The following is a 23,042-nucleotide window of genomic DNA, read 5'->3' as shown; positions in this document are numbered from 1 at the left end:
TAGATTTTTGCAGGACTGTGAGTTAGTCCTAATAGTTGCACTATGTCTTCCACCAACAGAGCTATTCTCCATGGATACCAGTATAAATATTGTAGGCATAATCCAAAATCTTCTCAAGGGGCATTGTAGCCTGTTTTCTTGCTGGTGATGCTTGTGCTTTGCATATACTCCAACTACTAGCCCTCTAAAGGCCGGATTTAAAAAAACAAAAACATTCAATATTGGTATTTATACAACATTTACTCCCCAATACAACCTCGTCCCTCCTGTTCCCCCCCCCCCCCATCCCTCCCTTGGTTCCCGCAGTGTCTTAGCCATCCCGTTTTCATAATTGTTGTGCTCCACTCAATTTTTTTTTATGTCTGTCCCTTTTGTGCCTTGGTTCAACTCAGATCCAGCATTCTCAGATTTTATGGCCACCATTGTTGCATATAGTCACTTTTGAGGTATTCTAGTACTTCTCCCCAGTCCGACCGAAACCTATCTGCTGCTCCTTATATTCGGTATGTAATCAACTCCATTGCCATTACTTCCCACAGTTTGTGTATCCATTCCGACCAAGGACAGGGGACGGGGGGGGGGGTCTTTCAGTTTTCCTAGCTGTCACAAGCCATGCAGTAATTAGAATTGTCATTAGGGCTCTCTTCTGTGGTTTTGAGATTGTGTACAGTTGCGGGTCTAGTAGTCCACATAGGCCCTCCCCCAGGGCAATAGCATGCAGTTCTGGTATGATTGTTATTATTTGAGCTAAAGGCCTGATTTTGATGCATTCTGTTCTAATGATTTTGTTTTACAGACAGTTTTGTTCAATAGTGATCAATTTTCACCATTTGCAAAGAAATATGCCTTGAATTGCGCCAGTGATTTTCATAGCAATTGGCCATAGCGCTTGATGCCAACCGTGGCTCCATTGCCTGCGCTCTATTTTTGCACAGCACCTATATTTTGTACACGTGCTGCCCAAAAAAAAGTGGGGAAACTGCTTTTGTATGGGACCTACATGTTGTTCAAGACTGAATAAGGCTGATTTGATACTGTAACACGATGGGTATTAATTCTTGGACCTATTAGGGTGAATTTTGCATTCCTACCGTGAATCAGAATACATGTTAGCACACTATCACGGTCTAAGGAGAAATTGTTGTGCTGAACATATTATATGTGTGTTCTCAATACATAATATACATGTAACAGCTTTTTCTGTATCTCAGCGGGCCAGCCCTGACATCAGGTATAGCTCCGCTTATTTACAAGTGGTAGAAATAGAAGACCCTGTTCCCATTCCTACAGTCACAGTTAAAAATCCAGTTCCAGGTTTTTGATAACAACAAGATGTGGGCATTTTACATTAGATAATGCCGAGTTCTACATTTTTCTAGAGCCCTCTATGCACTGTAATGTGTTATTCTTTATTGGCCAATGCAGTGCCAGCTACTAGAAAAATCTATCAACTTGTACTGGTCTAACAAAAAAAACACACATATAAGGCTCCTTAACTGTAAGGTCCTATAAAACATAGAAAAAGTTCCACAGAAAAATCTGTAATGGACCCGATACATGGCTCAGGTCTAGCTAACTTGGTGCAGTCTATGCCAGGTTGCTAGATACATAGATCATAAATAGCATGAGACCAGCTCATGCTGTAAACGGGTCGACCGGTTTCATAACCATAGCAGTTCAGGTCATCTTCATCAGGACGTAGAAATGGTTCATGTCAGAGGGGTCTTGGCTCCCTTATGGGTTGCTACTTTATCCCATTGGTGTGTTTCTTAATCCTACGAGAGGTAACAGTTGCTATATATGTCTGCATGCTGATAGATTTGTTTGTACAAGATTCTGACTGATTAAAATTAAGGCATGTCTGTGTTCAAATGGCTCCAAGCAGTGGAGTACCGAGCGGGAGAGTCGCAAGGGGGTGGTCAAGCTGCCTGCCCGTAGCTCTTTTAAAAGCCAGACCGGGACATTTGTCATTGGGAAACCTCTCCCATTCGGCACCTCAAAGAGGGTGCCCAACGGCAAAAGTGTCCCGCTGGCAGGACAATGTGTGCTGAGCAATTCCTGCTCAGCACGCTCATTGTCCTGGCAGAAGGACACCTTACCCGTTCCGAATGGTAGAGGTGTCCCACTGCCAGGACAATGTTCCAAGGAGCGCCAAGCAGCAGAGGCTCCTCACGTTGCTCTGATACAACAGAGTATTACAATGTGAGCCATTAGGCACTGACAGGAGAGGGGGGGGTACTGTTAGCAGCGACATTTGTCCCTTTTAGAAATGGGAATTGGAGGGAGTGATCAGAAGTGAGAAGGGTGCATAATGTTGCTTGCTTTATAAAATAATGTCTATGGCTTTAAAACCCAAGGGGGATTTGTTAGGCTCACATTAATCGTCATGATGCTATTGTGACTTTGCATGCAGAATGGGGAGAATGAAACTAAAGCCATACTCCCATTGCTCAACATATTTCTATGACAATGTATATAGTGTATGGTTAGTTTACTGTGAAAGGCTAGTTTATTATGTAATGTGGTTTCCTTCCAATGCATTGCTATAAATAATTGTTATATGTATTTATATAAATAATAAGCACATGAAATGTAAATCAAAACCTTAATAAATATCTATGTCAACTAAGCCTGGAAAAATGTGCACAGTCGCTTAAATTGTCCACATCCCAGTTTCACCATTTTAACCAAGTGTGTGAGCATGAGCAAATTATTTAATCACATTGTGCCTTATCGGCAGCTCTGTAAGTGATTCTGGTTCACTTCAAAGCTTATGTTAATGTATCATGCTATTATAATGGAAAAGGCTACTGACTATAGAGTTGCTCCACATATAACAATAGTGCATTTTAGGTATTTTGCACCACAGTTATTTGCCACTTGACTTATTTATGGCAACTTTTTCTAAAGTCACTTTCATGGCACCTCAAGTATCAAAGTCTGATGATGCACCCTCCAATGTCCTTTTCAGTGAAGTCACTTTTGTTGGTGCAACCCATATGCGAATTTGGAAGTTTGCATGCATTTTGCCTCCGAGGACTTGAACAGAGCTCCCCAACAAACATACACAAACAGAAATACATTTTTTAAAATTTTTTATTTAAAGTACCTATGCTCTGCTTTCAAATGCTGCCCGGGCCACGTCTCATGTTACACCGACCTAACCTCTTCGCACTCACGCCGGGCTCGCGCTGTCCAATTACATAATTGATGATTGCATCCCCCTGCCCTACCTCCAAAAGATGGGGGGGGCAAAAAAGCATGCCACAGAAGTTGGGGGGTGGGGAGGACAAACCCCCGTCCCCCTCCCCATAATTACGCCCATGGCATTGAGGCCTCTCAGCACCGAGTGCTGTAACGGCTGTTACAACGTCTGCGATTTTAAATCCCTCTGAGCGCAAATGTACGATGCCCTCCCGTCTTCTGCCCCCCTCTCCACCCACCCCCGCACCTTTGGTAAGAAGAGCTCGATCAAGCTACTGCTCTGTTACTACAGGTCTATAAAGTGTCATCGGACCTCGCGCTCCCTTTCGGTATTGGCTAATAAATCTCAGATGATGAAAGTGATATACGTGGCAAACTCAAAATCGGTTCTACAGGTTGGCCACATTTCGGGGAGTAAAACAAAAAGGTGCTTATCTCTGCTGGACAGGAACTGTGCTCCAAGTTACAAAAAGTAAGTAAGCAATGGAGGATTTTCCTGAAAAATAGAGAAACCTCATAGCCTTTCGATCCCGCCCGCTCCGACATCTGGTTTCTAATCCGATAGATTCAGGGTGACTAAAGGGAAGTTGCATAATATGTGTAATATTGTATGCATATAAAAAGATTGTACTCCTACGTCCCGTCCCCTTTCCTCCATACTTGTGGGACATCTCTCCGTCCTATGGGACGGGACCGGAGCACTTTGTAAAAAGCATCCACATTTTTCCAAAAATGTGTCCTTCCTCTCTTTCCTGCGCGGGGCATGCGGCCGTAACCCCGCCCACCTTGGCTCCGCCCCACGCATCGCCCCTCAGTCCTTTTCTCCGCTCGATCGGGGCCGGACGCTCTTGCATCCTCGGAAGATTTTCTTCCCTGTTTTCCTCTCTGGCTCTCGCTAGCGTTCGTCGTCTAGTCTGTCTGTTTTTTAAATTGGACTTTCCAGACTGTTCTTCGTGTCATCGTCGCATCCCGAGGGCGGATCCCCATCCTCTTTGTTTAGAGTATTTGGGTCCGCAACACCGTTGGGACTCTTGTTTTTACTGTGACTCCCTTTTGGTCCGGGCTCTTCAACATCGGTTGGAACGGTGGGAGGAGGTGTTCCGACGCACTCCCCCCATCTCATTTTCAGGCGTTCATCGACGAGAAGAAGAAATGCCCGGTAAGTTCTTTACTTTTCAGAGCACCCGGCCGGGGGGATACCTTCCCGGGTTCCTCTCGAGCCGGGAGGGGCGTTGATCGCTCTGTCACCGGGGTTCGCCCTGAGGTGCCTGTCGGGCCTAATAATTCTACCAGATTTTTCTCTGAGGGTCTCCGTAAGGGGCCTGTGTACACTGGAGTAACTTCCGAGGCCCCTCCTGTGGGGGCTGTGTGTAGACCCAGTTCTGCTGAGTCACAGGGTACCGGAGCTTGCTCTGAGGCCTCTCTTTCGGCTTCCCTCAAAAACAAGACCGGGGTGCGCCCCGAGGCCTTGGCTGGGCTTGTGTTTACCGAACGGATGTTCGAGGCCCGCGCCGATAAGGCTATTACCGGGCCTAGGCCCGAGGTCCCTCGCACAGAGGCTAAGGCTACCAACAGTTCTGAGGGGCAGGGCCCTGTCGGTGAAAGCGGTTTCTCACCGTTCCCGCTCTTGTGGTGATACCAGATCTGTTGAGGGGGCAAAGAAGCAAGGTTCTTCTTTTACCGGCAGTGCCAAGGTCCTTCCTTTGAAGGCTCAGTTGGTGGTTGGTATGTCGCAGAAACATTCCAGGCCTCATAGTACCTGCTCTGCCGAGGTTCCTTATGTTGAGGCTAAAATTAAGACACCTGATCCATCGACGGGGACCCCTGCCTCACCTCCTCACGTGCCGCAGTTCCCCTCAGATGAAGACAAAATGGCGCCGTTCCCGCCACGACCACGGTGGCCATACTACCCCTACAACTACGCCATCGGCCCCTGGTGTAGGGTTTGGTCCTTTGGGTGAACCGAAGGTCACTTGTGCGTATCCTTACCGGCCTGTTTATGATTGGAACAACCGGATGCCTCTTCTGCACAATGTTTAGTTGCCTGCAGGGGCGGCCCCTTTGATTTATGTGGATACGTCGGCGGAGGGCCCGGCGTGGCACCCTTCTCCGTTATGTCCCTGGATTTGTCCACCTCATGAGAGGCCTCCTCAGGTTCCAAAGCAATCTCCTGAGGACGCTTTTTTCAGTAAATTTCAAGCGCTTATGCCCACCGACCCCATGAGGGAGTATTTCAAAGGGCTTTTTAAGGAAATTTGTCCACCAGCACCCCCGGCTCCACCCGTTCCTCTGGTGGTTCCGCCGGCGCCTCCTTTGCCCGTGGTGCCTGCCCCTGCTCTTCCGCCTTTGCCACCGTTGTCCCCAGTGGATAAGGCAGTGCCTGACACGGTTCAGCAGGATCGTGACCTGTCAGATGACCCTCAAGGCGAGCAGGACAACGAGGACCTTCCCCGCTCTGTTAGAGCTTTTCATGACCGGGTACTGGACATGATGAATTTCTTAGATGTTCCGGTTCCCGAGGCACCTGCTCCACAGGAGGGCGTGCTTTCTGGGGCGTTTACCCTGTCTCCTTTGGAGTGTACCGGCCTTTTCCTGCAGAAGGATGTTTTGGCCGAGGTCCGAGTCTGGGAGAAGCCACACTCAGGACTTTTTGTCAATAAAAACATTGATGCGAGGTACAGGCTGCACTCTTTGGAGGAAGTGGCCTTGTAGTCTTGCCCACCTCCCTCCTCCACAGTGGTGGCTGTGGCCACGTTGCAGTCCAGACCTGCAGCATCCTCTTCTGCGACGGCTACTCAGGTCTTGGGAAAGGAGGACAAACTCCTGGACTCCCTAGGGAGGAAGATCTTTGCCAATTCGGCCTTGCAGCTCAGGCAGGCCAATGCCAAATTGATTCTGGCGGGAGCTAACATGCGGATGTGGAAAGGTCTGTCGGAGTTTGAGGAGCACATTCCGGTCGAGAAGTTGGAAGACTTTAGAGGTGGCCTTTCCGATGCCAGGGGCTTGGCCCAGGATCTCCTGGAAGCTGCGGCTCATCACGTAGACACCTCGGCTCGGGGCATGATGCTCAGGGTTGATACCTCAAGGCAAGCGTGTTTGCATGCCACTAAGTTTTCAAAGGAAGTGTAAGACAAAGTTTTGGACCTTCCATTCGATGGTAAGGAGCTTTTTCATTCTTCTACTGATGTAGAGCTCACCAAAACCAAGGATAGCACTCAGACGGCTAAATCATTGTCTGTTCTGGTTAAACCTCCCTTCAAGACTCAAAGGCCGTTGTCGCAAGGGCGACCTTCCTCTGGTTTTAGGGGATTCCTCGACCGCAAAAATCGCAGAGTGGATACTCCTGTGGGGAATAACCGCCGTAGACAACAGCGTACGCGGTATTTCTCCCGCTCCTCAGCCTCCTCATCAGGTTCAGATGGCACCGCCACCGATAAACCTGCCAAATTAGGGTTTTCCGTGCTTGCACGAGACCCCGGTGGGAGGGCGCATTGCGTCTCATTGGGAGGCGTGGCAGACCATCACAGAAGACAGATGGGTCTTGTCAGTCGCTCGGGCGGGCTTCCGCTTACCTTTACCCCCTACCCCACCCCTCAACCCTCCTTTTCAGCCGTTGGGCTCTCCCTCCCTCAACGCCGAGGTTCAGAAACTCCTGGACCTCAGGGCTGTGGAACCCGTTCCCTTTGGGGAGCGAGGGGAGGGCTTCTACTCCCGGCTGTTTACGGTGCCCAAACCCAACCAGGCTGGCCTGCCCACCATCCTAGACCTTTCCCAGTTGAACCTCTTTCTACCCCAAGAGAAATTCAAGATGATCACGCCCAGCCAGATACGCTCCTCTTTGCAGATGGGCGACTGGCTCAGCGTAATGGATCTTCAGGACGCGTACATGCATATCCTGATTTGGGCTGCACACAGGAGGTACCTCCGTTTCTCTTTGGGAGAGGAGCACTTCCAGTTTCGGGTGCTTCCTTTTGGCCTCAGATCGGCGCCGCGTGTCTTCACGATGTCGGTGATTGCGGCCTATCTTCGTCTTCAGGGTATCCATGTGTATCCTTATTTGGACGATTGGCTTTTACGCAGCCCTTGTCCGCTGGCGGCAGCGGGCAACCTCCAGTCTCTCCTTCAGCTCCTGTTCTATCTTGGGCTGGCGGAAATCCTCCATGACGGTCTCTCAGGACCTGATTTTTCTGGGTTTTCGTTGCAACATAATCGACTGCAGAGTATAGCTGACCGGGGACAGAATGGCGGATCTGTTGGCGACGTGTCAGATGTTTGCGCAGTTGGAGAGTATGTCGGCCTGGTGGTTCCAGAGGCTTCTGGGCCTCATGGCCTCGTGTGTGCTGGCTCTTCCTCTTGCTCGTCTCAAAATGAGACGGACCCAGATGGCCCTTCGGAATTCATGGCGTCAGGCAGTGGACCCAGACTCCATGCGGATAATGATTCTGGATTCAATGAGAGTGGACCTGAACTGGTGGTCATCTCTCAGCAATCTGTCTGGGGGCGCGGGTTTCAGGACCCGGTCCCTATGGTGACGATCACGACGGACTCCTCCCTCCTCGGGTGGGGTGCGACGTTAGATCTCCTTCAGGTCTCGGACCTCTGGTCGCCTTAGGACAAGCTCCTGCACATAAATCATTTGCAGCTTCTGGCGATTTTCTTGCCGCTCAAGGCGTTCAGACCGGTCATTGTCAAGTGGTCCGCATAAGAACGGACAATGTGGTGTCAATGTATTACATCAACAAGCAGGGGAGAACGAAGTCTCCCCCCCCCCACCTCGTGGACCTGTCCATCCAGATTTGGGAGTGGGCCGTGCTTCATGGTGTCTGGCTGCTTGCAGTGCACATCCCGGGCCAGCTGAATGTCACAGTAGATGCCCTCAGCCGGCGGACAGTGGTCAGCTGCGAGTGGGAGCTGAAGGCGGAGGTCCTCTCAGGGATTTTCTCGCGCTGGGGCACACTGCAGGTGGACCTCTTCGTGACGGCGGCGAACAAGAAGCTTCCTCTGTATGCCTCCAGAGGGGGGCTGGGAGCCTCCTCTCTGGGGGATGCTCTAGAGATTCCATGGCACAACATGAGAGCTTACACCTTCCCGCCTCTGCCTCTAGTTCACCGGGCAATTTGGAAGTTGAAGAACTCGGTGAACTGTTCTCTTCTACTGATTTTGGTTCTCAGAACTCCAACACCTGTCGGGTTATCCGCTGATCAGGTTACCGGTAACTCCCGATCTTCTCCACCAGGGGGAGCAGCAGCTGTGGCACCCCTCCCCACAATCGCTCAGCTTGGCGGCATGGTGCCTGAGTTCAGGTCTTTAGAGCATCTAAATTTGTCTGAGGATAACATGCGTATTATCCAGGCAGCCAGAAAACCCTTGACCAGATCTCAGTACAAGAGTAAATGGCTCAGGTTCTGTCATTGGTGTCTAGAGAAGAAATTGGATCCAAGGGGGAGCTACGGTTGACACAGTGTTGTCCTTCGTGTCCTCCCTAGCAGAGTCAGGGGTTCATGTTCTGTCATGCAGGACTTGCCTTTCAGCGGTCTCCGCTTCTCTTTCTACGGATCAGTGTTCGTTTTCTCTGACTAACCCAGTGGTAAAGAGGCATTTCGCTGGTTTAACACGCCTTTACCCTCCAGTTCGTAATCCGCACCCGCCATGGGACCTGAATGTTGTCCTGACGGCGCTGTGCCTTAAACCCTTTGAGCCAATGGCTACTGTGAACCTCAAGTACTTGTCTTGGAAAGTGTCCTTTTTGGTCGCTGTCACATCGGCAAGGAGAGTGAGTGAGCTCCAGGCATTGTCGGTGGAGCATCCTTTCTTGGTCTTTCACAAGGACAAGGTAGTCCTTCGAACTAATCCGGCTTTTCTGCCGAAGGTAGTGACCGAATTCCATTTGAATCAACCGATCTCCCTACCGGTCTTTTCTCCGAACCCCGCCTCTGAGGCGGAGAGGGTTCTACACTGTCTTGATGTCCGAAGAGCTCTTAAGTTCTACCTGGATTGGACTTCTGAGCTTAGAAGTTCTTCTCAACTTTTGTGACTTTCGGCAACCCTCAAGGCAAGCAGGCGTCTAAGGCAACTATTTCTAGGTGGATTGCCGCCTGCGTCACAGAGTCTTTCACTATCCAAAAGCTGAAAACTCCTAAAGGTATTCATGCACACCTGGTGCGGGGCAAGGCAGCTGCGGTTGCTTTTCAGAAGTATGTTCCCTGGGAGTCCATCGCTAGGGAAGCTACTTGGGCCTCTCCATCTGCTTTCTGTAAGCATTACTGCCTCGATATGAGTTCTAGAGCTGATGCTAGTTTGGTCAGGCTGTGCTGAAGAACCTTTTTCAGTAAGGGGTATTTCCATCCACCCGTAGTTCCTGTAAGGAGTGCTTGGGAATCTCCCACAAGTATGGAGGAAAGGGGACTGGACGTAGGAGTATTACCAGGTTACTCACCGTAGTGACCAACTTACTCCTAGTCCATAGACCCCTTTCCTCCATACGCCCGCCGTCCCCTCTAATAAGGTTCCTCTGTTATTGGTAATGGGTCTCTGACCTGGCAAAGAAAAGGACTGAGGGGCGATGCGCGGGGCGGAGCCAAGGTGGGCGGAGTGACGCGCCCCGCGCAGGAAAGAGAAGGACACATTTTGGGAAAAATTTGGATTTTACTCCGGTCCCGTCCCACAGGACGGAGAGATGTCCCACAAGTATGGAGGAAGGGGGACTATGGACTAGGAGTAAGGTGGTCACTACGGTGAGTAATCTGGTAATTTTGATACTTGCTTTTACTGTCTCCAATACCCAGAGTCCCTACACCTTTGCATACTCTTCATATAGCACATACGTTTTTAAAAAAAATCAAACTAAACTGTATGGCAACATATGGTCACATTTTCATGTGCATTCCATTTTAATAAAACATAATATTTGGGGTTAGTTTTAAAATGTCGTGCAAGAGATTTCCCACTCTAAATAAAAACTATGCTTTATTTCAGCTCCTTGGCCCGTGCTTTACAGCCTTCCATTTTAATGCAGCTAAAGCTTTCGGATGGGACCTCGTGTCGCTTTGAGGTAGGTCATGGTTTCTGGAGCAATAGAATAGCAAAAGGACCTCAAAACCATATCCTGCCTTTTGTTTGCAACTTTGTGAGGGAACGGGGGAAACTTATAATGTAGCAACTTTTGGATTGAACAAAAACTCATTGAATACAAGTAGGCGTAAACATTCTATTGTATTCATTCTGATTGTATATTAATTATTTCACGGTTTGTCAAAAGGCAATTGCAAGGTCAATGAATCTGTGTTTTGGGCCAGAATACCTTTTTTGGGGTTTCTTTTAACCCTTTTTAGGCTCCCATAAAACGTATATGGTCTTTGGTGGCCCTTAAGTCTCCAAGGCCAGAGGTCCTTTCTTTTGCCCAAGGGCGAGTATGTCACTCTTGGGCAAAAAGCCCTCCCACCCCCCACCCCCTGCCCTGTAGGATTGCCACTTTCATCTCCTACTTTCAGTGTTACGCGGATGACACGCAGCTCTCCTTCGGGCTACCCTCAGCCTCTTTCTCACTCATACCCGACTGCCTGTCTGCTATTCAGTCGTGTTATGCTGCAAACGACCTCTGCCTCTATGCCAGCAAGACAGAGATTGTCCTCATCGGGACTCCTGCTCCCGCCTTTCCTCTTTCTTTCTGGCCAGCCTCCATTGGCCCTACACCTCTAGCCTACCAACGAGGCAAACAATCTGGGGTTCATCTTCGACTCCACTCCTTATCGTCTCACAATTAGGACATCTCTAAAAAGTCCCACTACCAACGTCACCTTCTCAGATATTCTACCTTTTCTCACTTTCGCCCCAGAGGCTCAACAACTCCAGAGCCCTGGTCCTCTCTAGGCTGGACTACTGCAACAGCCTCTTTCTCAACCTTCCTTCTTCTACTCTCTGTCCTCTTCAACTCATCAAGAACAGAACTGCAAGACTTATCCTTGGCCTCAAGCCCAGGGAACGCATCTCTCTGGCGCTGAAATCCCTTCACTGGCTCCCCGTGGCTGCATGGATTAAGTTTTTGCATTGTCCACAAGGCTTTCTGGGGCTGGGGCCCACTATATCTGCAATGCTTTCTTCCTAAATACTCTCCTTGCCGAGCCCTCCGCTCCTCTTCCTCCAACTCTCTCCAGGTGAGCCGCTTCTCCAAGCAGGTGCCTCCCTCTGGAACAGCCTCCCTGCCTCTTCATCTTGAGTTGGATCTCCTTAAGTTCCAGAAACCCCTCAAGACTTACCTCTTCGCCTCCTCCTCCGTCTCTCTCTCCCTCTCCCCTGCTAACCACCTCTTTCTGCTCTCTTGCTCTCTTTCTGCTCTGTTTTGCTGACTGGTTGCCTGGTGTACCATCAGAGCACCGCAGGTCCCAAGCTCACCTCGCCAGTCTCCTGCACTTGCCTCCGGGCCTTGCACTTTCCTCAGATCTACTGCACTTTGTTTAAAACATATCACCTCTCTGAAGCATTCTCGCTGCCTAGGTGACATCTGTCCAGATCAAATTATAAAAGATGCGGCCAGAGATCTCGCCTCTTTTATCACAAGGATAATGAACTCATCCTTCAAATCGTGCCAGGTTCCTACAAATCTCAGACACCTGGGTACTCCTTTTACTAAAAAAAAGCTTCCCTCGACCCCACAATCCCTACTAACTACAGACCTATAACCACAGTCCCGTTTCTACTGAAAATCATCGCCAAGGCAGCCTACATTCAAATCCAGACTTACCTTGAGACCAATAATGTGCTAGGGCTCAGGCAATCTGGCTTCAGACCTCTCCACGGAACTGAAACAGCCTTAATTGATTTGAAAACTCAAATTGATCTTATGAAAGAAAACGGACAATGTGCAATACTCCTCTTGTTCGACCACTCTGCCGCATTCGATCTGGTGGACCATAATATACTCTGCGAGCACCTTACATCCTCAGCCAACTTCTCTCAAAGAGCTGCAAATTGGATCAAGTCCTTCCTGAATAACAGAACAATGAGTGTTCTCCCCGACTGACTCTGCCAACCCAATAGCCATCACCAAGGCAGTGCCACAAGGCTCCTGCGTCCCCTCCCCCCACTCTTTACAATGTCTTTACCAAGCACCTTTTTGATATTTTGGACCGCCTGGGTGTCATCTACACCAACTACGCAGATGACACCTAGATACTAATACATCTATCAGGTAACTATGACACGAACAGCGCCCTATTAAACAAAATCTACCTAATCATTCAGGCTTGGATGGCCACCCACAGCCTTTGCTTGAATGAAGAGAAGACTGGAATTCTCATCCTAGGTGCCTCATCATATCTCAACAAACTAAATCCCAAATACTCAACCTTTAACATAGATGGCAACACAATCAAAACCGCCAAAGAAACTAAAACTCTAGGCTTCTACATTGATTCCACCTTGAGCCTGAGGAAATAAAGCTTACCTGTCTACTAACAGCCGCATCCCGCTAGCTCGAGCATTAATCCTGTCCCAACTCGATTACTGCAATGCATTATATGTAGGAGCGAGCAAGCAAGTAATAAACTTCAAATCCTACAAAATAACGCCTTGTGAACAGCCCTGAGCATTCCCAGGAAAGATCACATTTCCGAAATAAGACAGAGCTACAAATGGCTATCAATTCAGGACAGAATTTACTTCAAACTTGTCGCTATCTCCCATAAATGTCTCAACATTGCCGCCCCCCAATATCTGAAAGACACAATTATACAAAAAACTTCCAGCAGACCGACTAGATCAGCTAAATAAATCAGCGGCCCAGTACCGTGGGCTAACATCTTGCCCTGGTTTTACACTGCTGGGTGTCCTCCCTTGTCCTTCCTGCTCCTCCTAGTCTGCTTAGGCACAGGCCTTCCATTTTAGGACTATCCACTGACCTTTTCTTGTATTCCTGGGGGGACTTTCAAGCACTTACATTCAGTGACTCTAATAGGTGCTGACCCGGACAGAGACTTTTTTCCTGGGTTCCCTCTATTTCCCTAGTATAGGTCCAAAGATTAGAATTTTAGCTGGTGCTCCTGATTTTCTCTGCATTTTTAAAGTTCTACATTACATTTTCTTGTACTAGGGAATGCCTTATTACTGTTTACTTTCTGGCTGCTAATGTGTCGCTGCCTAAAAATGTAATTTGTCTGAGTCAAAAGCACCATCTATTTGATTTATATTGATCTTGTCGGGTGCTCCTGATTTTTAACTGCCTTTTGGAAGTCCTGATTTACACCCTTGCCATTGACTTGCCTTGCCATTATGTGTCACCGGTTTCTACATTTATATCTCTGCTATAACTACTAGCAGTGTAATGACTCCTTGTGACTGGTACAGTAAGTCTGGACTACTTTTGTCTTTGGGGTTTTTGTTTAATAGTGTAACACCTTTTCTCTTCCCTCTCGTTGTAAAGATGTACTGTAGAGTGCTCATTTGGATCACCCATGTTCCAATATGACTGGTAAATGCAATTTCGAGGGGATTGTGTCCTCCGACGTATTCCACATCTGACAGGTAATCACCACAGCTGTGCTGCTTCGGAAAACTTTTCGGTGTCTGCGTCCTGCGTCGATGACGTCGATACGCTGTCCTCGAGGGCCTCCGTCGAGCCGACGTCACTGGATGTTATAAGTAGGACGCATGACGCCCGTAGCCTCAGTTCCGTTTTTTCCGCGAACGTGTTCGCTTCGGAATCTCGGCGCGCCTCGGTTGTTCTACTTTTGGATCGGTTCTTCATAATTGGTTTCTTGTGAAATATCATGTCTTCATCTTCTTCTAACCCACAGTCAGGCTTCAAGAAGTGTCAGGACTGCGGTTCCAAGATGTCGCTTACAGAACCGCACAAAGTCTGCCTCTGGTGCCTCGGCAAGGACCACGCCACCGATGACTGTGACGATTGCCAGTCTTTGACGTCGAAGGCCTTGCGGGAACGAAAGAAGCTATCTGTAGGTAGGGTTTCCAAACCCCAAAGTCGAAATCCGCTGGGCTTTCAACCGATGATTCGAGGGGTGACTCTCTGCGTCGACGTAAATCCAGGGGGGTCTCGGTCCCGGAGTGGTTCCCACCATTCCTCTGCCTCTTCTAGGCACTCGTGGAAGCGCCGTCACCGGTCGCCTTCCCCGTCTTCGTCCGAGGACTCCGCCAGACGGTGGGTAGCTTGTCCCAACAAGCATTCCTCTCCTGCGGAATGGGACGCATTTCGTAAGGAGATGATGGCTATTTTTGAATCTCAGGGCTCCGTTCCATCCGTGCCTTCAAGAGAAGCCGGCAAGGAATGGGCTAGGGCCACCGCTCGCACGCCTTCGGGCTCGGTGGTCGGCACGATCATCGGGAGCAGTTGAGGTCCTGCTCGGACAAGGTAGATCGCTCTAGCCATGCCGGCTCCAGGTCCCGGTCCTCGACTCCTTCGAGACCGTCAGAGCCTGTGAGGTCTACTAAGAAGACGTCAACGCCATTGGCGCCATGTCCGTCGAGGGACTCTCGAGGCTCCGCCTCCAAGGAAGTCATTGGCACTGAGGCCGTCGAAGGACACGCTCGGGGCTCCGGACTCAAAGCCGTTGAAGCCGTCGGCGCCTCGCTCTGCGTCGACGCCTTTTGAAGAGGCTTTATCGGAGGTACCCCGGAGACCGGTGGATACACCGAGGAAGGCCCTGAGTAAGTCGGTGAAACCTGTGTTTGAGCCTTTTTCTGTGCCCTCATCCAGGGATTTGTTCCAGCCTCTGGAATATATCTCTGAGGTGGATGAAGGGTCGGATGTGGAAGGTTTGGCTCCTCAGGGGGTTCCTGATGAACTGTTGTCTGGTCATAGCCAGTTGGAAGACCTGCGTCAACCTTTGCATGACGCCAGACCTCCCCGGAGGTTGAATTTGGCAGGCCTGAGCCTGGTACTCGCGCCGAATCTTCATACAGGCATCTCATGTTGAGGGTGTCAGAGTATTTGGGGTGGTCTGCTCCGCCCGTGGATTTTCTGCAGGATGGCCTGACCGATCTCTTGGACCAAGGTCCACCCACTGACCCAGTGCTGCCATTTCATATGGCCTTACAAAGTAGGGTGGCGGTGGCTTGGACTGCTCTGTAGAGTCTCCCGGCAGTGAAGAAGTCATTGCCAAAACAATACCGTCCAGCCAGTGGCGACCCCGGCTACTTGTCTTTGCACCCCACTCTGGAGAGTTTTGTACCCTACCATCCCTCCTGATAGGGACGACAGGCGCTTCGACGGTTGGGCGAAGAAAGTGTTTTCATCTGGGAGTATGGCTTTAAAGGCAGCCAACTCCATTTGTGCCTTGGCAAGATTCACTCACACTCTGTGTAATTGTGTATCTTTGGTGGCTCAACATATTCCCGAAGGGGAGGAACGGTATGGTTTTCTTGCCCTCATTCAGGATGGCAAGGATGCCATGTGTGAATCCGTTAAGTTGGGTCTGGACGTGGCAGACTGTGTCAGCTGGTCCATGGCGTCGTAGCACCGTGATGCGCAGGTTTGCGTGGTTGCGGAAGTCTGGGTTTGCTCCTGATGTACAGTCCCAGCTTCTCAACATGCCCTTTGATGGTGACCATCTTTTTGGCAGCAAGGCTTACGAGAGCCTTGAGAGGTTGCAGACCTCCAAAGTTGCAGCAAAGTCGTTGAGCGCTGCAGTTTGTCAACCTCTGCCTTTTCGTCCTAGGGGACCGTAATGGCGGGGAGGTTCCTTTCGATACTACTCGACCTTTGGTAGATCGAGGGGAGCTGCAAGTCAAAGGGGCCAACGTAGAAGTACCAGAGGTGGAAAACAAGGTACTCGAGGTGCCAAAGCCACTTGGGCAGTTGCCTCTTTGCCCTGAGGCACTGTCGCAGCCGCTTCAGCTCAGTCATGAGGCCATGTCCCATGGTTCACCGGTGGGGGGAAGGCTGGCGCAGCATCTTGTAGAATGGCGTGCCATTACTTCAGATGTGTGGGTTCTGGTGATCATAGCCCACGGCTACTGTCTTCATTTCCGGCAGAGGCCTCACGACAATCCACCAGGGAAGCTCTCTTTGAAGAGTCTGGATCCGCTCCTTGCGCAGGAGATCAAATCCCTGCTGGAGAAACGCGCCATAGAACTGGTGCCTGTAGCGGAGAGGAACAAGTCTCTCTCATCCTCCAAGCCCTTCAACTTCAGGACTGGTTGGTGTCTCTCGACTCGAGGATGCTTACTTTCATGTGCCGATTCATCCCAAGCACAAGAAATAACTGAGGTTCGCGGTTGGCGACTCGCATTTTCAGTTTCGGGTCCTGCCGTTAGGATTGACCTCCGCCCAAGGGTCTTCACCAAGCTCATGGTGGTGGTGGCAGCGTATCTCAGGAAAGGGGGGATTCACGTCTACCCCTACCTGGACGATTGGTTGATCAGGGCGCGCTCTCCCGAGCAAGTCCTGGATCATCTGTCAGTCACCTGCCACTCCCTTCACAAGCTGGGCTTCTCCCTCAACTTAAAGAAGTCCCACTTGACATCTACCCAGCGGCTCCAGTACATCGGAGCAGTGCTAGACACATCTCTGGGGCAGTGTTCGCCTCCCCAGGTGAGGGCTCATCACATTCTGCAGATGGTGGACAAGTTTCAACGTGCCCAGAGTCTCCCTTTGAGTTCTTGAGGTTGCTCGGCCTCATGGCATCCTGCATTCTTCTGGTGCCAGAGGCCAGGCTGCGGATGAGATTTCTTCAGTGGGCTCTCAAGATGCAGTGGTCGCAAGCCTCCGGCAGGATGTCGGATCCCATTCAGGTGCCGCCCTCGGTCGCCCAGGATCTTCTGTGGTGGGCCGTCGAAGGCAATCTGATGAAGGGAGCTCCATTTTGGCTACCCTGGCCGGAGGTGACGATCGTGACGGACACATCCCTCACGGGATGGGGAGCTCATGCCAACGAGTTGACAGCCAGCGGTCGTTGGTCTCCGTCGGAGTCCAGACTCCATATCAATCTGTTGGAGCTGAGGGCCGTCAGGCTAGACCTGAAGGCTTTTCTGCCATCTGTGCGGGCGACGAATGTCCTGATTCTGTCCTGACAATACAGTGGCCATGCACTACCTCAACAAAAAGGGGGGTGCAGGGTCTCTCCCTCTGTGCAGAGAGGCGATGCAGCTCTGGTTCTGGGCCATTAAGCAGGAAATTTCGATCTCGGCAGTTCATCTGGCCGGAGACGAAAACGAGGTGGCGGATGCTCTGAGCAGGCAGAGCACGGTCTCATGAGTGGGAGCTGGCTCAGGAGATTCTCCTGGAGATCTTCGCCCTTTGGGGGCCCCCACAAGTGGATTTCTTCGCCACCAGTGTCAACCAGAAGTGCGAAAGATTCTGCTCGCGGGAATTGCCTCCAAGAGGAGCCTTAGGGGACGTGTTCGTAGTGGAGTGGTCCTTCCCACTGCTGTACGCGTTTCCTCTACTCCCCGTCATTCGGCAAGTGCTGCAGAGGTTACGGAGGTTCGGTTCCCGAATGATCCTCATTGCTCTGGCATGGGCCAGGAGAGCGTGGTACCCGGACCTTCTTGACCTGTCCATCTGCCCTCCACGCCGTCTTCCCTACTGAGACGATCTGCTCTCACGGGAGGGGGGGGGTCAGGTTCTCCATCCAGAGGTCAGGTCTCTCAACCTTCATGCTTGTTTTCTGAAAGGTTGAGGTACAAGGATTGGGACCTCCCTGAAGACGTGATGGAGGTGTTGCTTTCGGCCAGAAGGCCTGCCACAAAGTCCCTATACCGTTGCCGTTGGAGAAAGTTCTGTGACTGGTGCAGGGTAAAGAATGTGGATCCTTTTTCATGCGTCATTCCTGTGGTCTTTTTTGCTTTCGTTAGCCCATAAGGGCCTGCAAGTGGGTACCATTAAGGGTTATCTCGCGGCGCTGTCCCTATTTAAGCGCTCATCTGTGGAGTGTTCTTATTTTAAGATTCCTTTGATTTCTCAGTTTCTGAAAGGGCTAACTAATGTGTTCCCACCGTCACCTTTCCTGGTGCCCGGTTGGGATTTGAACTTAGTTCTGAAATTCCTAATGGGAGCTCCGTTTGAGCCCTTACATTCTTGTCCTTTGATACTGTTGACCTTTAAAACTGTATTTTTGGTTGCGGTTACTTCTGCTCGCAGAGTGAGTGAGTTGCAGGCACTATCCGCCAAGCCACCTTTCAAAGTGTTCCATAAGGACAGGGTTGTCCTTAGGGTTCGTCCTTCTTTTCTTCCGAAGGTTGTGTCGGACTTTCATTTGAGCTAGAAGGTCATTCGTCCGGCGTCTATCCTCCTCCGCATCCTGGTAAGGAAGAGGAGAGGCTCGATAGGTTGGATCCTAGGAGAGCTTGAAGTTTCTACATCTCACGCATGTCCCGGGTTAGAGTGGACGATCGGCTCTTTGTAGGATACGCTTGAAGGCGTTTGGGTCAAGCTGTTACTAAGCAGACCTTGTCCAGATGGATTATCCTGACAATCTCTGAATGCTACCGTCTGGCGGGTAAGGACCCTCCGGTAGGTTTACGGGCCCAATCTACTAGCGATGTGGCTGCCTCCACTGCTCTGCAGAGGGGTGTTCCCTTTTGTAACATCTGTGAAGCAGCCACATGGGCCTCTGTCCATACTTTTGTAAAACACTACTCCCTGGATTCTATGCATGGGCAAGATTTGGCCTTTGGAAAGGTGGTCCTCTATTCTGCAAATTAATTGGGCATTCTAAAATTCTAAATTCTTTTCCCACCTCCATACGTTGGTACTGCTTTGGGAGTCTGTCATAGATGTGGAATACGTCGGAAGACACAATCCCCTCGAAGAACAAGTTACTTTCTTACCTGGTAACGTTCTTTCGATGGGATGTTCCTCCGACGTATTCCACATTGCACCCTCCCAGCCTGCCCCTCTACAGAATTTCTTATGCGATTGCAGCTTACGTTTCCGCAAGGCTTTCTGTAGTCATACTGGCAGAAGATTGGTGCCACACGTTCTGGGAAAAAACTACAACTGAGGCTACGGGCGTCCTGCGTCCTACTTACAACATCCGGTGACGTCGGCTCGACGGAGGCCCTCGAGGACAGCGTATCGACATCATCGACGCAGGACGCAGACGCCGAACATTTTTCCGAAGCAGCACAGCTGTAGTGATTACCTGTCATAGATGCGGAATACGTCGGAGGAACATCCCATCGAAAGAACGTTACCAGGTAAGAAAGTAACTAGTTCGTTTCATTGTTTCTCAGTCCACTTGCCCCCCCTTCTTTAGACTATATGTATAGGACCTGTCACAAGATTGTGGCCTCACATATTAGCAATTTGCTGGTGTTTACATGCATACAGTCCATATTGTACTGTGTGTACCTAATGTACTTACTTTTAACCCAAAATATATTTTGAATGTCTTACTTTAATGACATTTGTCTGTACACCAGTGTTGGATACTTTCTTTGGTTAACTGTGGCCCTACTGACCTTTCCTACTGTTCTTCCTTTCGTCCTATAGTAGATCCCGACTGCTCTGCTGGATGTGCCACTTTTAGAGGGGTATGGCTTTCCTTTTGGCTGGATTTCTTCCTCTATTGGACTCGATGGTTGTGCAGCCCTCCCTAGAGGCCTGTATAAAAACCTCCCTAACTGGAAACGAGGAAATATTGATTTTCTGTTCGATGCATTCACGCTCTTTAAGATTTGCAGTGTGTCTGTGGGCATCCAGCTAGAAACCTTAGGTAAGATCATTTTATTGCCCTTTCAGGTAAGGTGGGACTAAAAGGACTTTTAGGGAGTAAAAACATGTTCTTGTTCTGGAAGCAAGTCTTTTTAGGGAAGTAAAAAATATATATTTTCATTTTTTTTAAATAGGCCTCTTTCTTATAATCAAAACATTATTTGTAGCTAGCAACTCACGTAAATGACGAGAAGCATTTTACTTAATGGCAGTCTTCGCTCCAATCAACACTACAAAGAGGTCCTTTGTGTGATGCATGTGCCACTGGACTCAACACATCACCTGGGCAGTGCAGATGACATAAAGGGTTTGGCAAAAGCTGTTACTCCTTATTTTCTTTCTTTGGAGAATTTGCCTGATTTTAAGGAGCAAAATAGGCAGATATGTGGAGCCCTTAAGTGTGTGAGTGGAAAATGCAGGTCGCCTAAAATTGAAAGTGGAAGCAAATTGATTGCGATCTATTGCATTCACCTTTCCCTGAAAGAAGTTACACACAAAAGAGGGCTAGTGATGTGAGAGTTTTAATATAAATGTTGTTAAACATTAATAGACAGGCTGCTCTTGAATGAAAAGGGAGCAGCATTCAACAGCTTGTATGTCTGGTTGCCCAATGGCCCTTGGGAACAAGAGCGGAAGGCCAATTTACATTTATCTGTACCTATTGCAGGCCATTTGAAGCCTGGTGGCCCATTTGAGAGATGGGGTAATATTGTGTGGTGGTGAGGGGCAGTAGCATGAAAACCCACAATGCAATGACAAAATAGTCAATGGTTTTAGTCATACAGACTGCGCACCTAATAAGATACTTGCAATTCGCAGATATGGACAAACTGATATTTTTATTTTCTTTTTAAGAATGAATTTAAACGTTTTCCTCGACACGTTTCCCCAAGTTCATTGGTTCCTAAGGAGGGTATATATCATTTCAATTCATAAACATAAAGTGCTTTTTTCAAATGTATTATTTTTCATACATTGTGCAATTCTCTTACTAGTGGTCTGAGTGTTTTAAAGATTTGGTATGCCCCTTATTTTGTTCCCAAAAGCTTTGGATGTTTACAAGATAGTGATGTTAGTCCGTTGTCTTATTTTTTAAAACTTTTAAGTGCGTACAATCGCGCTATAATCTATAAAAGACAACAAAAGGTAATTCATAGTTTAACAAGACTCCTTTTGTTGGCTTTGGAGAAGCTTCAGCAATTTCAAGATCAAATAGGGGTCCTTAGCCCTTAACCAATAAATACGAGCTCCTTTGTTGATGGACGCCGATTTTTCGTTTGTAACTGTTTTCGACGTTGAGAGACTTGAACCTGCATATAATGATGGCCGAGCCCACAGAATTAGTCTCAGCCCTCAACTATTACAAAGCTAAATGAGTCCTCACCTCGAGGCATGAAAGGTCTTTCTTGTATGATGCTCCCAGCGGTGTAGCGTTAGGTGTCCATATGTTCTCTTCGACCTAACTGCATGCACTTGTACCTTATGAACACTAAATTGCATGCAATATTTCAGTGTTGTCCTTGAGCACAATTTGGTATTACCTAGTCTCAGAAAATCTATGCTAGTTCCTGTTATGTATCTTCATGAAATTACTAATGTTCTCATTCATGATTGCTCTCTCAAATGTGAAGTTTCTCCTCTTATGAACCCGTGGAGAACAAGTAGTGAAGGGTTGGCAATATGTAGTATTTGCATTCCTGGGTTCACTGTTCAAGTGATGAGTTGTGGTCTTCCACACACTTTGCCAGTGTCAGCGCCACATGTGTTTCCAAAATCCTGAAAATTGGATCTCACACCACCATGCCAATATTGCTTTTGCAGTTCATACTACTAGTATCTAGCCTTAGTAAGGATTAGCAGGGGCCCAATTAACTTGATTGTGTAGCGTGTATTTGCACACACATACATTGGTAGTAGTGTGGTGCTGATCCACCTGCTAATGCTCAGCCAGTTTAGTAATATGAGCCAATGCATTCCCAACATCACTTCATTCTTCTGCCACTGACGCAGACTGAAACCGTACACACTCGGGTCATCAAAATAACGAGCGATTGGACTCGGGCATAGAGCTTTGTGAGGCTGCAATTAAAGATCTTTGACTTTGTTGTATGGCTGCTATTTTTTGCTTTGCTCCCAATTTACTGTGTTTGAGCAATTAAATGAGTTGTCTTTTTAGATACTTGTATGGTCTTTTTGAATATTTTGTATTAAATGGAACTTAAGCTCTCGTTTCCTTGTAAATGAACTTCACTTACCTTATTTAGTCTTCCTCCGCCCTTTACCCAGCATGCCATACCTCTTGTTCCTGCATTGCAGCTAGATCTTCTGCTTTCTCCAGCCGGTGCAGGTTATGCTATGTCCTACGTGATGTCATGAGAGGCAACCCTAATGGCCGCACTAGGGGCTGGGAGGGGCTCGAACGCAAAAGACTTGCATAGCCACGAAGCCTGTTTGTACCTGTTCATGATGGTTATAGAGTATATTACTCTGCCTCTTTATGTATCGGCCATCCTTTCTGTTTTTGCTACGTTTTATACTACTGCTACGGTGTGCTGTGCATTTCTCTAGTATCTCCTGACCATATTTGCCACTGGTTATTTGTCTGGGATTCCACCTACAATTGTTAGACCATCTATGAATAAATACCCTGTTATATTTTGCCCCTCTGCATCTTCCTCTCCCGTTTCCCCGTTCTGCATCAGCACTTCTACAGATACTCCCTTCACCGCGCAAAGTACTGATTGCCCATGTATTTGGCGATGGGCACGAAAGAGGCACGTTTCTACCCCACGCAGTAGATACATCACCATTTCCTGCTTCTGTCGCTCATTGCTCACAGGCCTTCCCCAACCCTGTAGCTCATGGAACAACCTGTTGAGATACAATGTGGTGCATTCCAGGCCTAAGTAAAGCACAGTCACTCTCCTCTCCTCTCCTCTCCTCTCTCCCCCCCACCCCCCCTCCCCACACACACCAGCTCAATGGTCAGGAATAGTCAAATATTAGTTGCACTTTGATTAATCCTCAACCTGTGACCGGCCATGCTGTGGGAGTACAAGTTTTTTTCATTAAACACCACTTGGATTTAATAGCCATTATAGAAAGCTGGTTAAGAGATCACTCAGATCCCGTTTTATTGCTGGGCATACCTGCAGGCTATTTTTCTTACCAC

The 23,042-nt window shown here is 48.8% G+C and overlaps 1 protein-coding gene across 2 annotated transcripts in view; it reads left to right on the top strand.

The window, feature by feature from the left end:
• COMMD5 (COMM domain containing 5) overlaps positions 1-23,042 on the top strand; it is a 375,299-nt gene that overhangs the window by 314,906 nt on the left and 37,351 nt on the right. For both annotated transcript variants that reach the window (XM_069612722.1, XM_069612721.1), the window contains one exon: positions 10,180-10,255. In XM_069612722.1, coding sequence (XP_069468823.1) covers positions 10,180-10,255 — 76 coding nt within the window. The remainder of the gene's footprint in view (positions 1-10,179; positions 10,256-23,042) is intronic.

The sequence above is a fragment of the Ambystoma mexicanum genome, chromosome 5p (assembly GCF_040938575.1).
Source record: "Ambystoma mexicanum isolate Mex_15411 chromosome 5p, UKY_AmexF1_1, whole genome shotgun sequence".
NCBI lineage: Eukaryota > Metazoa > Chordata > Amphibia > Caudata > Ambystomatidae > Ambystoma > Ambystoma mexicanum.
Note: the sequence above shows the minus strand (reverse complement) of the source record. Positions and strands in the feature narration are given on the sequence as shown.